The 15,766-nt window shown below is 47.5% G+C and overlaps 1 protein-coding gene across 4 annotated transcripts in view; it reads right to left on the bottom strand.

The window, feature by feature from the left end:
• Positions 1 to 748: 748 nt before the first annotated feature.
• Positions 749 to 15,766, bottom strand: part of LOC310875082 (zinc finger MIZ domain-containing protein 1-like) — a 235,131-nt gene continuing 220,113 nt past the window's right edge. For 3 of the 4 annotated variants that reach the window (XM_083788135.1, XM_083788136.1, XM_083788137.1), the window contains 18 exons: positions 14,366 to 14,504; positions 13,588 to 13,708; positions 13,243 to 13,487; positions 12,797 to 13,010; positions 11,588 to 11,881; positions 11,043 to 11,225; positions 10,425 to 10,502; positions 9,788 to 9,956; positions 9,188 to 9,329; positions 8,114 to 8,324; positions 7,541 to 7,646; positions 7,259 to 7,419; positions 6,727 to 6,794; positions 6,459 to 6,527; positions 5,531 to 5,778; positions 4,916 to 5,085; positions 3,191 to 3,763; positions 749 to 2,760 (listed from right to left, as the gene is read on the bottom strand). In XM_083788135.1, the coding sequence (XP_083644261.1) occupies positions 2,653 to 2,760; positions 3,191 to 3,763; positions 4,916 to 5,085; positions 5,531 to 5,778; positions 6,459 to 6,527; positions 6,727 to 6,794; positions 7,259 to 7,419; positions 7,541 to 7,646; positions 8,114 to 8,324; positions 9,188 to 9,329; positions 9,788 to 9,956; positions 10,425 to 10,502; positions 11,043 to 11,225; positions 11,588 to 11,881; positions 12,797 to 13,010; positions 13,243 to 13,487; positions 13,588 to 13,708; positions 14,366 to 14,504 (3,299 nt within the window). In that variant the 3' untranslated portion in view covers positions 749 to 2,652. The remainder of the gene's footprint in view (positions 2,761 to 3,190; positions 3,764 to 4,915; positions 5,086 to 5,530; positions 5,779 to 6,458; positions 6,528 to 6,726; positions 6,795 to 7,258; positions 7,420 to 7,540; positions 7,647 to 8,113; positions 8,325 to 9,187; positions 9,330 to 9,787; positions 9,957 to 10,424; positions 10,503 to 11,042; positions 11,226 to 11,587; positions 11,882 to 12,796; positions 13,011 to 13,242; positions 13,488 to 13,587; positions 13,709 to 14,365; positions 14,505 to 15,766) is intronic. The other variant, XM_083788138.1, reaches the window with a different exon arrangement.

The raw sequence follows: 15,766 nt of genomic DNA, 5'->3' as shown, positions 1-15,766 counted from the left end.
AAAGCAACTGATAAAACAAACAAAAACAAAACAAAAACCACACCATCTTTTTTTACCACTTGGAATATCACTATACAAGGGCTTGGCACACATGCACTTTGGAGACGACTTCAGCGCTGCGTCGTTCAACGACAGGGGGACGTGATGGAGGGGGGCGGGAGGGGGCGACGGGGGACGGGGGGACGGACGGTGCACTCGCCTCGCACAGAGCGGGGCGGTGTGGAAGGAAGGAAGCCCATCTGATATAGAGCAGTGGTTCTCAAAGTGGGGTTTACCAGGGGGTCTTGGAAGTTGAGGCATACCATTTTGTTCAACTCGGTTCCACAGATAAATGATTGTGAAAATAGCAGAATTGTTGTAGATTTATATTTATATTATGTTATATTATTTATCAATTTGGCCAATGTTTTATAGTATAGTTTGTTGATTACCTTTGATGCAGTAATGGTCCTTTTCTTTCTTTCTTTCTCTCTCTTTCGTTTAGTTTTTTGTTGAGAATGAGAAAGTCTTAAAAGTCCTTAAATTGACACTTCACTGTCACCTGGGGATGTGGGGACCCAACCCAACCCACTGGTTGGGTTGAGAACCACTGGTTTAGGGAGGGAAAGGCGATAAATACATATAGGCTTACAGTAAGAAGCAGTACACTTACACAAAACAAAGGAAATAAATGCTATTCTCTGTCGGGATTAGAAAATGCCCATTACAGTCTAGGGTCTCTCTCCCAGTAGAGTAGATGGTCTCTCTCCCCCAGTAGAGTAGATGGTCTCTCTCTCCATTCCAGCCGTTGTTGTGGAGAAAGTGGAAGCTGGATATCCCCTCCCCCCCCCCCCTCCCCCATTACTTTTTTAAAATAAATTAAATCTGTTCAAAGTCTGGGTTGGAGGAGAGTGTGGGGCGAGGGATAGAGGGGGGCAAATAAACGAATCGTGTCACTTGCTTCCTGCTGCAAAGAGAGTCATTTTTTCCCCTCTTGCATCGCCATAATCCCTTGTGCTTTAACGTCACTGGTTCTCAACCTGGAGACCCCCCCCCACAAGGATCTGTGAGTGAGGATGAGTTACGGGTCTCTAAAGTCAATGGAACCAAATGGACCCATTTAACAGGTTAATTAACTGCCACCTGGTGGACGCAAGAGCCAACGCTGGACTGCCGACCCGGATCTACTTCAATTTAGTGTGTTGCACACTGGACGCAAGTCCGGTTTGGGCGGCCATCTTAGATGCTAAATAATTAGCGTCAATGCTAGCGAGCTAAAATGAGTCCATCCTTGCTCTAGAAAGCGCCAATGTTCCAATCAAGATCACCGGATAATCAGAAAAGACCTCCGAACATCACGTGTTTTGTCAAAACCATGGAGAGTTCCGTAGATTTAGTTATTCAGCTTTTTAGATCCGGTTTGAGATCACGTTCCGCCAATAGCGGTTGCCGGTTGGATTCTAATTGGCGGAACGTTCCGTCACGAGCAGTTATTTTGTTAATAGGGGTCCATTTGGTTCCATTATGTACACTCTCAAAGTTAAAATAAACAACATTTACAGTGTAGAGTGGACTGAGGTCCCAGAGATCACATGGGGAGGAGGGGGGGGGTCCTTGTGTGTACGAATGGTTCCATTCGTACACTCAGTGCGGGGGGTACGTATGTGGTCTTGAAATTAAAATAAAAGACACTGAGAACCACTGCTTTACATGCCGACGAGTGGCCGACAGAAGTACAGAACAGTGCTACCTACCCAGGCGTGGACACAGGGTGCAGACTAGAGTGGCGCCAAGAAACGCCTAGTTCAGGCGTCGCTTTCCGGGTTTTTAAGCAGCTGGTGGATGGAAATGACGCTCGCGCGCAGCTGCAACCTGACGAGTCGGCAAAAAAACTGAAACGCTTTGCCGACGCTGCAAGTTGAAGCCACGCTCGGGCGTCATTTCCATCCATTAGCTGCTTAAAAACCTGGTGCAGGCGCCTGGACTAGGCGTCTTCTTGCCGCCTCTTGACGCGTATATGTGCCCGCGCCCTGACAGAGAGTAGGAAACGGGAAACAGGAAGCAGAAGACAGAGAGGGAACAGGAGGCAGGAGACAGAGAGGGAAGTGACGAAGCCTTTGCAGATGGGAACAACGTAGAGGCGACAATGCATACTGGCCAGATAGCGCAGATTATATAGATTTTTTTACAGTTTTTTCAGTTATTTTTCAGTTTTATACAATGGATTTATTTTCTTCTCGAAAAAAATAAAGGGAAAATAAAATGTGAATTAAAAAACAAAATGCTACAACACTTTAGTTTTTCTCCTAATGTGCACACAGACACGTGTGACGTTAAAAAACAAAACAAAACAAAACAAAAAACGACAACTGAATATAGCTGCACAGTTCGAAAAGGTATCGCAGCCGCCGTCGCCGTGCTAGCTAGCTAGCTAGCGCCCTTGAGTTTTTCAAAGCTCGTTCAGTCAGTCAGTCTGTGCTGCTGGCCAATCAAAACTGTACAAGAGGAAGAAGAGAGAGGGAGTGCATCTTTGTGTTTTATCAAGTACTGAGAGTGCTGCCTGCCCGAGGCTCACAGGGAAATGCCTGGGCATTCGGAGAAGTTTATATCTGTGTGTGTGTGTGTGTGTGTGCGTGTGCATGTGTGTGTGTGTGTGTGTGTGTCTGAATTGCCTCAGTTGTTCTCAAAGAGGGACAGGAGGTCGTCGTTGCTATTGCTGGGGAGGTCCGGGGGGTCCAGGTAGGACAGCAGCTCGTCTGGGTTGGCGAGCTCCGGGAGAAGCTGTGGCGGAGGGAGGATGAGACGTTAGCACTGTCGCTTCTTACACCGTTTAAAAAAAATATATTATCATATACTGTAGTTATAAAAAACAGGGCGGTGCGTGCAAAATATACATTCTTTTATATATTCCCTTTGTCCCCCTCCTAGCAGAGGCAAACATCTCTTATGATGACATATCTGGCTGAGGCTCCCAGGGGTACCTTTCAGGGAGAGGTACCCCTAGCTTCCTAGGAAGACCAAATAAACAGGAAGCCACTGTAGATAACTGCAATAGCCGCTGACGACTAAGACTTTTGATTGACTAGACTAAGACTAAACCATTTCAGAAGACTAAATAGGACTAAGACTAAATGGTGTGTTATTCAAAAGACTAAAGCCCTAAACACACCAAAGGGTCAAGACGGTTTTAGCGTTGCCTGCACCAACTCACATCTAAGGAAGGCTCGGGCATGTCCGATCCCGCCTCGCTGCCCAAGCTGTTGGAGGGGAAGGACAAGTCCCCGTGCGATGGATGGCTGTTAGGACCAGACTGCTGTTGCTGTTGTTGCTGCTGCTGCTGCTGCTGTTGTTGTTGTTGTTGCTGCTGTTGCTGTTGTTGTTGATGCTGTTGTTGTTGATGCTGTTGTTGTTGTTGATGTTGATGTTGTTGCTGCTGTTGATGTTGTTGTTGTTGTTGTTGTTGTTGCTGAGGAGTGGGAGGCTGCCGCGAGGACTGCGGAGGCCCGCCGTGGTGTAGCTGCTGCCCCGAGTGGCTGCCAGGGTGAGGGGAGGCGTGGCTACCAGGGTGAGGGGAGGCGTGGCTACCAGGGTGCGGGGAGGCGTGGCTACCAGGGTGCGAGGAGGCGTGGCTGGCAGGGTGCGGGGAGGCGTGGCTGGCAGGGTGCGAGGAGGCGTGGCTCCCAGGGTGCGAGGAGGCGTGGCTCCCATGGTGCGGGGAGGAGGCGTGCAAGCTCTGCTGCAAGGAGCCGTGAGGAGACTGGTCAGTGCTGGCAGGATGAGGTATCTGGCAGGATGGAGAAAACGCTCAAACGGTTAGGGTTGTCACAAATTATTTTGTCATAATCGTTTCCAAGATGTTGTAATGTACATAAACAAGAAATTATGACATAGTCATATTTGTCAGGTGAAACAAGCGCCGTCTCCGTTCTCCCCCCCTGCGGTCGCTTCTCGCCTTGGCTTTAAGTCGTCTTACTGGTTATTATTATTTCTATAACGTGTATGTTTCTGTGTCACAACCTTGTATTATATTGTATTATTGTATTGTATTGTATTAGTAGGAGACACTCTCCCAGGGAGCGCTCACTTCCGCGGTGCGGGGCAGGGCTTAGGAGGCAACCAATCATGACTAGGTCGCTACTATGTGATTGGCTACACGAGTGTCAAACTATACCATTGGCTTAGGGGGCAGTCAATCATCACTAGGTCGTTATTAAAAACAGGCCTGTTATATGTCAGGTTTCACCTGACAAAAAGCTGAAATAGCAGATCTACAAGCTTACACTTTGTGACGCGTTGTAAGCTTGAACATGCTGCTAAAGCTGCAGGTCGTGGCTTTCTTTTGTTTGTTTTTGAGTGAATATGTTGTTATTTTGAACAATCTGTATATGGCGGAACACTTTAAAGGGATAGTTCAGATTTTTTTAACTTAAGTTGTATGAAATACTTGCCATTAATATAGTGGTTGCAACTGTATTAATTGATTGCCCGAGTCTGAAAATCTGAACTATCCCTTTAATACAATATGACTAACACAACTGCAGTGGTTGTGTTTGGTCTCCTCTAGTCTAAACTAAACCATAAGGGGGCCAAAGGGGGCCATATTTGAACATAATTATGAAAAGGCAGACTGAATGTCCTGTCATTCTGTAATACATAAAGTATTACACATGCATCGCTGCACAACAATAACAGTAGTCTTGTTGGCAGTCTAGACACATTTAAGCCTCTTGATCTGTGCTGTGAAGAAAACAAAAACAACTTATTTTTTAAATGCATGCACTGCACCGACATTCTATTTACAGTCACATAACTTGTATTTTGTTCAAAAATAATGGCAGTGTAGCCAAATGTAAGCAGGGGTGAAAAGATGTCTATAAAACAGATTAGAATAGCCTTCCTTTCACATGTGGAGAAGGAAACAACCCAAGGAACTCACTGAGTCTGGCATGTTGTGAGAGAGCGGCTTGTCGTGCGCCATCAGGCCGCCGGGCATGTCGGGCGGGTGCGACAGCTGCGGGGGACCGTGCATGAAGTCGTTCATCGACGTACCGCCAGGGTTGCCATGTGGGAAATCAAAGTTCCCGCCATGGCCCTGGTAACTGTTGCCTGCAAGACCAGATAAAACAAAGAGAGAGAGAGTCAGTACACGTCCCACCATGCCAGCATCATCGGAAGGACTTTGTTACTCTTACTCGTCTAAACGTCCACACTGTGAACATGTTTGTGTGACACACAATCCTTAAAGTCATTGCCGAGCTTCGGGTTTAGGTGACTACCAGTGTTGGAAAAGTTACTCAAAAACTGTAATATAATATTATTACCTATTACTATTCTTATTTACATATTACTCCCTGCCAAAAGCTTGTAGATCTGCTATTTTTCAACAGCTAAAGTTTGAAATAACGGTTGAAGTGGTTAAAAGCTATAATGCGACACAGATCTAAATGGGTTAAATGGAGGTCCGTGGCCTAATCTAATGCCCATCAAACTGGTGGGGGTCCTCGGTTGAAATGAAGGCCTGATCAACCCTGGCATACAGTAAGTAGCCCACCTTGGTTGCCATATTCGTTGCCGTTGCCCCCCTGCTGGCTACCGGGCAACGAAGGGTAGGGCGAGGGCCCGGGTCCGAGCTGGGCTATCATTTCCATCACATTGGGCATGATCATCTGGCTGGGGCTCATAGTCTTAAACCTCTTGGCCAGCGGTCCGTCCGGGTCCTCCTTGATGTGGATGTCTGACTTTATGGCCACCGGTCGCCAGCTACATGTCGGGTCAATCGTCACCTCCTCAAATTCGGAGCTGGGGAGAAAGAAAACAAACAGGTGGAGGTCTCGATTAATTGGTGAAACTGCAAGGAGGTGAAGCAACATTGGCATAGAGCAGGGGTTTTAAACTGCAAGGAGGTGAAGCAACACTGGCATAGAGCAGGGGTTTTCAACCTATTTCATATCAAGGTCCATTATTTGTTCTGCATTTGAGCCGCAGACCACCATTGGATGAGATTTTGCCTCTCAGACCCAAAACTAAAGAATATTTTGTTACCGTTGGACATATATTATTTAACATGCTAATGTGTAGACTTCTTTAAGTAGCCTAATGCAATAGTAATAATTCTCAAGAGTTAAAGATCTATAAGGGTCCATTTGGTTATCAATGTTCCATCATTTAGCTGGGGACCACATGGAACCCCCTCAAGGACCACTGGTTGAAAACCACTGGTATAGACTAATGTCCTCCAAATAAGATCGTACAATTTTTATGCTCTCATGAGTTAAAGTCAAGATCTATAAGGGTCCATTTGGTTACCAACGTTCCACCACTGGTTGAAAACCACTGGTATAGACTATGATAATGTGAACTGCACTAAGCATTCTGACAACATGGGTACAAAGGGTAATGCAGTAACTGAAGAAGTGGCATGCAGTCTGAATGGGCATCATAACGCTAGCAAGAAGTCGTACAAGTATGTTGTAACTTACTTTTGGATAGCGTTCAAGATTCCCCACATGTACTGGTCCACTTCCAGGCCCTCTAATAATGCTGTTTTACTGTGAGGAGAGGAACACAGGGAGACAGATGATGAGACAGTGCTTATTACTAAACTGTCTGAAACTAACTTTATCAAATCAAATCATGAGGAGGAGACCCCTGTTACTGAACAAACACTGTATATCAATGATTACTATTGTATATAGCAATAAATTCTATACAAGAGCAGCAGTAAATATCAGAGCTGGAAACACTTACTTGCATACAGGACACCGCCATGTCCCCCGCTCACAGTTCAGTTGTAAATATGATTCCAAATCGAAGCACTGAAGGTAGACAAATCAAAACACGCACCATCACATCACACATCCAGCAAAAATATTCCTCACACCAGAGCTTCAAAAAGTGGGAATCCCCCAGGGGTACGTGAGGGGGTTCCAGGGTGTCCCCATCAAAATCACTTTAAGCACTGTAATCCCATTTTATAACCTGTTTTATACGTGGTGATACTATTAGAAACATCTACCATACCACCTCTTCAGGTGGGGGGGGTCCAAGACCAAGTTCATATCAATGTGGTGGTCCTTGACCATGACAATGTTTGAGAACCAGCACCGTCCTAAGACCACACACAGACAGTCTTGGAAATAGCAGACTGACAAACTCAAAACGCGTCTCAAAATGACACGTTGTGAGCTCGTAGATCGGCTATTTTATTTCAGCAAAACAAACTAGTCTAGAGCCCGTACAGGGGTTAAGCAGTCAAGTGTTTAAGCGGTCAGCCACTCGCCTGGACGTGCTTGCAGTCGTGTCCTCTGGCTGGAAGCTGTATCCGTCGGAAGGTGATGGGACATTTGAGGGACACCTTGATGGCCGTCTGCTCCACGCCGTCCTCCCCGTTGAGCGAGGCACCGCCCGACGATGCTGCCACGCTGCTGAAGTTCCTCTTGACTGCAAGGAGGAACGGGGAGAGAGACGGTCGTCGGTTAGGGGTAAGCTTATAGATGGTCTATTTTTGGCACATGATGAAGCATGAACGGGGCTTGGGCAATGGGCACAGGCATGGGCGTACCTTTGGTGATGCAGTGTTCCGCGGGCAGAAGCCTCTTCTTCAGCAGACCCTGAAGCACCGAGCGGACAGAGGGCCGGTGCACCAGCTGCAGCACGAACAGGTGAGACTGTGGAGAGAAACCGAACAGGTGAGACTGTGGAGAGAAACCGAACAGGCGAGACTGTGGAGAGAAACCGCACGTCAACATCATCTCCATCACCACCGACCGCCATTATTCAAAAGATCTGGATCTGGAATGTTATCTGGAATCATTGGATGTTTTTCGGGTCTCGCAAACCGACACCGTCTCCTCCAGGTCGACCCGACCAAGGCTGATGTGTGTAATTATGTATATCATGTGGTATATCCTATCTTTGGTGGTTTGTACCAGCATCGAAGCCTTCCCATGTGGACGAATACTATTTTTACCTCATGTGACTCCCACGTGTTACCGGCTGATACCGACAATAAGCCACTCCCGACCTACTTCTTGTACCGTTTCTTTCCTATGTTTTTCTCCTTGCTTCTTCCTTTCTTCTCTCGCCTGTGAACCCGTGAGGTGACAATAAAGTGGTGACTCCGTGTGCTACTCACGCAGCAGCAGGCGGTGACCGTGATCTGGATGGTGTTGCGTCCTGGTTGGCACACGTGCTTCAGGTGCAAGGGTTTGTGGGAGGTCTTGTTGTCGCCCCGCTCGATGGTGAGGGGCGTGGCGTTGACGCTGACCTGCACCGAGGCGGGCCAGTTGGTGTTCATCTGCCGGTCCTCGTGGTGGTAGCACTTGAACTGCAGCTCAAGATCCGATCTGAAGAAGAAAGAAACTGTTACACCCCGTCCGCACTGCCAGCAAAGTGAGCGAGCGATGGAATCTCATTAGAATACATGTTCATGGCCCAGGCCGTAGCGTAACGGTCTGGGCACCGGACTGGTAAACCAGTCGCAGTGTGCCGCGGGTTCGACTCCCGGACCCGACACGGCCTTTACTGCATGTCATCCCCCCATCTCTCTCCCGTTTCCTGTCAGCCTACTGTCTGTCCCTTCAAAAAACAATAAAAGGCGTAAGCCGCAAAAAAAAAAAAAAAAAAAAAAAAGAATACATGTTCATCAATATGACTGTCCTGACGTGCCGCGAGCGTGCATTGACGTCGTCCACTCCTTCTATATTCGCTCACAGTTTACTTGTTTTTTTTTTAAGATTAGTTTTTTGCTTTTCTGCCTTTATTGATAGTTTTAAGTGAAGACGGACAGGAAAGAGGGAGAGAGAGAAGGGGAGAGACATGCAGCAAAGGTCGTCATGAACGGGACTCGAACACACGGCGCGTTGTCAGGGCAGAGCCTATATGAGCCATGCGCCTGGACCGCTAGGCCAGCGGGCGCCCCTGGCAGTCTCTATCGACTTGAGCGAGGTTTCGGGGGGCCACTTTCATTGGTTGAGATCTACCTGCTACTATTTATTGGTTATTTGATTGGTTCAGGCTACATCGCAATGCAATGGCCCGACGCTCCATATCAGGACAGTTTTTTTCACACAATATATATAACACTCGCTCTCCTGGCCTGTGCCTGATTTGTCCTAATAACGCATCATTGGTAAAACGAAAAAAGACTGCTGATCGCTGGTGTATGATATACGTGTGTGTGTAGGCCATGGGGTGGCGCTGTTTTTACCTCCACATGAGGGTCTGGTGCACGGAGGGCCGTAGGTGGAAGACGTGGTTGCTGACGGCCAGGTTGTGCTCTAGCCTGAAGGGCTCCAGGACCACCCCGTCACGCACGGGGAACGTCAGGCGCAGCTCCTCGTTGGGGTTGGCTGTACGTGGGAGGGGAGAGAGAGAGAGAGAGACAGAGAGAGAGAGAGAGAGAGAGAGGAGACAGGCTCAAACTGGGGCCTACTTTCTGGAGGAAGGATATATTCGCCCTGAAGGCAGAGATAGAATTAATCTTTTTTTTTTTAAATATATTAATAATAGAAATAAACGCAAATCCTCCAATAGTATAGAGGGAATCTGGTTAACATCTCCTTATCATAAGTACTAGTACCTACTATGATGGTAAGTAAGCAAGTAAGCAAGTAAGTAAATAAATAAGTACATGCAAGTACAATACGTGAAGCCGATTGATTTTCTCTATTTTGGGATACGTGGCGCTAGATGTGAGCGTTCCGAAAGGGCGTGAACCTCCAGTACACCATTTAAAGACGGCAAAGTTACACTGCCAGAGCCGGAGGAGGTGTCTACCTTTTTATGTCTCTGTGTTCAGGACACTCACCTGGAGGAGGAGGAAGTGCAGAGATATTTGGTTTGATGTCGGGGGGGAAGGGGGGCTTGACGTCCTGGCTCGGCGACAGATATGGAGGAATATTACTTCCCGGGGTCATGGGGGGCGTCGGGTTGCCTGGCACTGGGGAGTGAGGGTAGCTGCCCACTGGTCGGGGCGGCTGCCACGGGCACAGAGGTGAACACAGAACACAGACATTATTTCCTAATACATCTCGGAGATTCTCAACCTTGATTCATGTCCAGGAAATCTACGGTGTTCATTTAACTCTGACTAGATGGACCCGGAAGGTTCCGTTTTTTAAGCATTATGTTATACTTTAGCTATTGAAAAATAGCAGATCTACAAGCTCATAGCGCACCACCGAGTGGCGCGCTATGAGCTTGTAGGTCTGCTATTTTTGAAAAATCGTGAAAATGTGCCTGGAATCTTTGAATTTATGTTCTTTCAGAGTTTTTAACTCAAATCTTTGCTACTGAGAGGGTCCCCTGGAACAACATATTCTCAGATGGGGGTCAGCGGCCAATGTCATATATAATTGGGGGTGCTTGACATGAATATGTTTGAGAACAACTGACATAGAAACATGGGTTTTTAATAAAACTGTCGTCAGGTTAAATGGCCTTACCCCGTTCATAGTGCCTTGGCTGTACTGATATCCTCCCCCAGAGAAGTTGTTGGCTTGGCCATTGAAAGGAGGCTCCTGCTGTTATTGGAAGAAACACAAATTATCTTTATGATTGTGCGTTATTATCATTAGCCCTATATACGTACACTTTTAGAAGGAGAACAAAAAGCAGATCTCCAAGCTCACAATGCGTTGCGATGTGACACACTGTGTGTGTTGTGTGTGTGTGTGTGTGTGTTAAGGCTGTCCCCAAACATTCAAGGTTTGAATGTTCGCTCGTTAGGGTTGGCACTCGAATATTAATTAATGGGTTTGAACCATTCGTTTACACTCACACACACGTGCACAGAAAATAATTTGTCCCTGTGTGTGTGTGTGTGTGTGTGTGTGTGTTGGGAGAGACGATCGAGAGAGATTGATAAAGAGCGCTGTGCGCTCTGATCGAGACGGTTATTTTTATTAATTAATTAGAAACAAATGGTCCGAATGTTCACTCGAAAATTCCTGCCGAAGTTCGAGTCCTAAAATAAGGGCTAGGGTACAGCCTTAGTGTGTGTGTGTGTGTGTGTGTGTGTGTGCGTGCGTGCGTGGCGTGTGCGTGTGTGTGTGCTGTGTTACCTTATAGTACTGTCCCATGGCTCCGCTGGGTGGGGGGTACTGGCCCTGGATCTGCTGGCCTGGCATCCTCTGGCCGGGGTAGTTGGGGGAGGGCAGCGGCCGCGAGGCATTAGGGGCGGGGTACTGCCCCTGCTGGCTGGGGAACTGGCTGTTTGGTCCATACTGCTGTCCACCATAGTTAGGCTGGAGGGGGGTGGGGGGGGATGACTGTTAACTTAATAGCCCTATATAGCAGGGGTGGGCAACTTTGACGATGGAGAGGGCCACTTCAGAGGACCACATTGCATATTATTGTCGTAGCAAAAATAGCAGATCTACAAACTCTACAAAAGTTTTGAGCTTGTAGATCAGCTAATTTTGCAATATTTGAATAGCAGCTCTACAAGCTAACACAACACAACATTGAGCACGTTTTGAGCTTCTAGATCGTCACCAGTTTGAGTCCCCGGGGACGGCGGGGAGACAGACATCAACTTTCTCTTTTGGGTCACAGGCTAAAAAAAGGTTTGGGAACATCAACATTAAGGTTGAATGACGTGGCTCACCTCCCCTGGGTACGGCCTCTTCATGCCCTGCATGCCCATGCCTTGGGGCCCCCGGGGTCCCGCGTAGCCTTGCTGGGGCATTCTTTGGCCGTGGCCCCCGAACGGCCCCATGCCTTGGCCCGGCCTGGGCTGGTTCATTCCCATGGGGGGGCCGCCGCCCATGTTGTTGGGGTTCATGCCCTGGGGGCCCATGCTGCCGGGGAGGTTTGGGGGGCCGCGCGGGGGCCCCTGCTGGTTCATGAACTGACTGCTGTACGCCTGGTTCTGTCCCTGCATCTGGAAGGAGGAAGTCATCTGAAAAGACAGAGACGTCGCTCAATAAGACACTCCATTTCGGTACAAGTCTTGACAACGTTTGCAAAAGCTTTGCAGCGCTTGACAGTTTTGCTGAAAGCGCTTGCTTTCAGTAAAGCAACATCCTGCTGTCTCCTGAATTATGTGCCAATTCAAAACAGGTGGTACGTAATACTACGTATGGGCCGTTGAGTGATATCCAACCAGCACTTCACAACACTTGAATTTACATTTCAGGGGTTGACAGAGGAAGTGTAGCGCCCAGGATAACATTAGAATAGATAATTGACACTGCATGGGTGAAGAAAATGGAGGAATGGGTTGCAAAATCGTGGGATAAAAAATAAAAAAGGAAAAGAAGGTAGCTCATAACATGTCTAGTCTACGGTGGATTTCTTATGAAACAAACACTTTGCAGATAGAAGATAATTCAAGCTTTTCGTACAGCTGCAATGTTGGTGAGTTTGACGACGTTGTGTAATACAATCAGACAGGACTTTTCTGTTTGGATGTACAGTTTGGATGTACAGTTTAGCTATTGAAAAATAGCAGATCTACAAGCTCATAGCGAGCTACGAGCTTGTAGGTCTGCTATTTTCTTTTAATCGTGAAAATTATTTTTATTCCGAAAACTGCCAGGATTTAGACTACATTTGTAGAATTGTTCCCAGGTCAAAATGGGTCAATGACAAGATGGCCGTGGTCGGTCTGCACAAGGTCTATGGTTGCAATCGGGTTGAGAACCAGTGAACTAGCTTAGCCGTGGTGTGTGTGTGTGTGTGTGTGTGTGTGTGCGTGCGTGCGTGTGTGTGCGTGCGTGTGTGCGTGCGTGCGTGCGTGAGTGCGTGCGTGCGTGCGTGCGTGCGTGCGTGCGTGAGTGAGTGCGTGCGTGCGCGCGTGCGTCTCTCGTCCTACCGGGCCGTATTGGTTCTGCATGTCCTGCTTGTTCTGCGTGTCCTGCTGCATGGCGGCCACCGTGGCCGTGGCCGTGGCCGTCGCCGTGGCAGCGGCTGCGGCCACGGCTGCGGCGGCGGCCGCGGCGGCCGGCTGGGTGAAGTCTCCGGGACCGCGTTGGTGTTGGCCGGGCATGCCCATCCCGCCGGGCCCCGAGTTCGGACCTCCGGGGTAACTGCAACAACAACAAACAAACAAACAAACTGTCAGTCAGGGCAGAAAACCTGCCGTCTTCTCGTAATGCGGCTCGAGTTTACCTGTATCTGTACCCGACGTGTGTATTGGTTGATGCTATAAATATACAGTGGTGGAAGAAGTACTCTTTTTACTACTAAAAGGCCTGTATGTTAGACGTTAAAAGTAAAAGAAGTACAAAAGTATTGGCATCAAAAATTCAGGTAACGTACTTGCCACCGAAGCCTCCCCCACCAGGGTAGTTGGGCCTCCCGTACATGCCCTGCTGCATGTAGCCCTGGTTGGGGTTGCCCTTGTTGGGGAACTGCTGCTGCGGACCGCCGGGGAACTGGGGCGAGTTCATGCCCGGGTTGTTCCCGGACATCCCCGGACCCATGGGGTTTCCCCCCTGGTTCATGTTGTTGTTGTTCACCATGGGGTTCCCCAGCACCTGTTGGCATGGGAGTGATACAGTACACTATTTTAGGGTTAGTTAGGGTTATGAAGTAATAGTTTAAATAGATGATGGAAAGTGTCAGGCCTAAAGCTCTGTGTGATCATGTGACCTCCTCACTCACCTGACTCTGAGAGGTGTTGGTGACGCCCCACACGGTGGTTACCACCGACAACGATCCCGGTGGCTGCTGGGTGTTCTGTTGCCAGGGATTGGGAACCGAGTCATAGGGAAAGTTCCCATCTCTGGAAGGGACAATAGAATAGGAAAAAATAAGTTGGCAAAAGAAGGAAATGGGTTTGACGCACTTCACTGCTCAAATATTTGTCCTGCAGAGCGACGGCACGCTTACATAACGCACTGTACTGTATGTTTGATTTTTGACAAAAAGGCAGAGCCAGGAAGACAATGGTTTCTTTGTTCCGAGCACTGGTGGTCAAGGTGGGGCCCGGGGGACCACCACGGGGTCCAAATGGACACCCTTACGGTCTGTTAACTCTCCAGAGTTCATTTTACAATGAGACAGAAATAAATCATGTTTTCAATATGGGTCCGTGGCCTAATAATACATATCAAACTGTAGCAATTCATTAGTCCGACAACACCGTCGCTCTCGACATGCGTCGCCGGTTACAACTAACCCGTGGACCGGGTTAAAACTCACCCATGACTCCCGACATGCGCGGCAGGTTAAAACTAACCCGTGGCAGGTTAAAACTAACCCGTGGCAGGTTAAAACTAACCCGTGGCAAGTTAAAACTAAGCCGTGGCCTCCTGTGAGGTTAGGTTTAAGGTTTGGTTTTGGGTATAGGGTGTCGGACTGTAGGACTGTCTGTTCAAACTCCAGAAACACGCACACACACACACACACACACACACGCACACACACAGGCAACACTGACCCGTGCGAGAGTCCTTGGGGCTTCATGGAGCTCATGGGGGGCTGCATGGGGACCTTCCCCGGGGGCTCGTTCTGTCTGCTCTTCTGATGACGCAGGAGCAGGAGACGACCCAGCTCCTCACACCACGACGACAGCAGAGCTGTACGGAGACAGAGAGAGAGAGAGAGGTTTAGAACAGTGATTTAGAACAGTGGTTTAGAACAGTGGTTTAGAACAGAGGTTTAGAACAGTGGTTTAGAACAGTGGTTTAGAACAGTGGTTTAGAACAGTGGTTTAGAACAGAGGTTTAGAACAGAGGTTTAAAACAGTGGTTTAGAACAGTGGTTTAGAACAGTGGTTTAGAACAGAGGTTTAGAACAGAGGTTTAGAACAGAGGTTTAGAACAGTGGTTTAGAACAGAGGTTTAGAACAGAGGTTTAGAACAGAGGTTTAGAACAGAGGTTCAGAACAGAGGTTTAGAACAGAGGTTTAGAACAGAGGTTTAGAACAGAGGTTTAGAACAGAGGTTTAGAACAGAGGTTTAGAACAGTGGTTTAGAACAGTGGTTTAGAACAGTGGTTTAGAACAGTGGTTTAGAACAGTGGTTTAGAACAGTGGTTTAGAACAGAGGTTTAGAACAGTGGTTTAGAACAGTGGTTTAGAACAGAGGTTTAGAACAGTGGTTTAGAACAGTGGTTTAGAACAGTGGTTTAGAACAGTGGTTTAGAACAGTGGTTTAGAACAGTGGTTTAGAACAGAGGTTTAGAACAGAGGTTTAGAACAGTGGTTTAGAACAAGGTTCTCATGGCCAAGACTGAAAATGTAATGATGATGTTTTTAGGCCGACCAGCTGAAGAAATCAGAAGATTTGAGGCATTAAAGGTTGCCTTTATGACATTTCTGAGACCATTCATGTTTCTGGAAGATGCTTCTAAACTTGTATTCTAATGCTGGTTTGATCACTTCAAATACCGTAATTTCCGGACTATGGCCCTCATCTATCAACCGTGCGTACGCCAAAATATGGGTGCACGCCGAAATTACCGACATTTTCGACATTTACCATTTCCGGCAAAGCTTGAAATTGAACTTGAAATTTAACTGAAATTGACAAAAAGTCACGTCTGGTCGGGAGCTGGTGTACGCTTTGTCCTTTTTTTGCTTTGTTTTTCTGTCGTAGAACAGTGGAGCAGCATTGTTTGACCAGCTGAGAGGCTGTCACAGGCATCTAAACATATATGTATTCACTCCTAAAATGTTTATATAAAAGGTATGTATATGGGCTACATGTAAAAAAAAAAGAAAAAAAAAAAAAGATGTGTCTTTGTGTCATATGAAATTAGTAGGAGATAAAATCGCGCAATTAAAGACAATGTTGCAAGAGATGCTTAAGCCATTTAAACAGTGTTTTGCATGAGCGCA

This window comes from Protomyctophum parallelum (assembly GCF_964188405.1).
Source record: "Protomyctophum parallelum genome assembly, chromosome: 17".
In the NCBI taxonomy this organism is placed as follows: Eukaryota; Metazoa; Chordata; class Actinopteri; order Myctophiformes; family Myctophidae; genus Protomyctophum; species Protomyctophum parallelum.
Note: the sequence above shows the minus strand (reverse complement) of the source record. Positions and strands in the feature narration are given on the sequence as shown.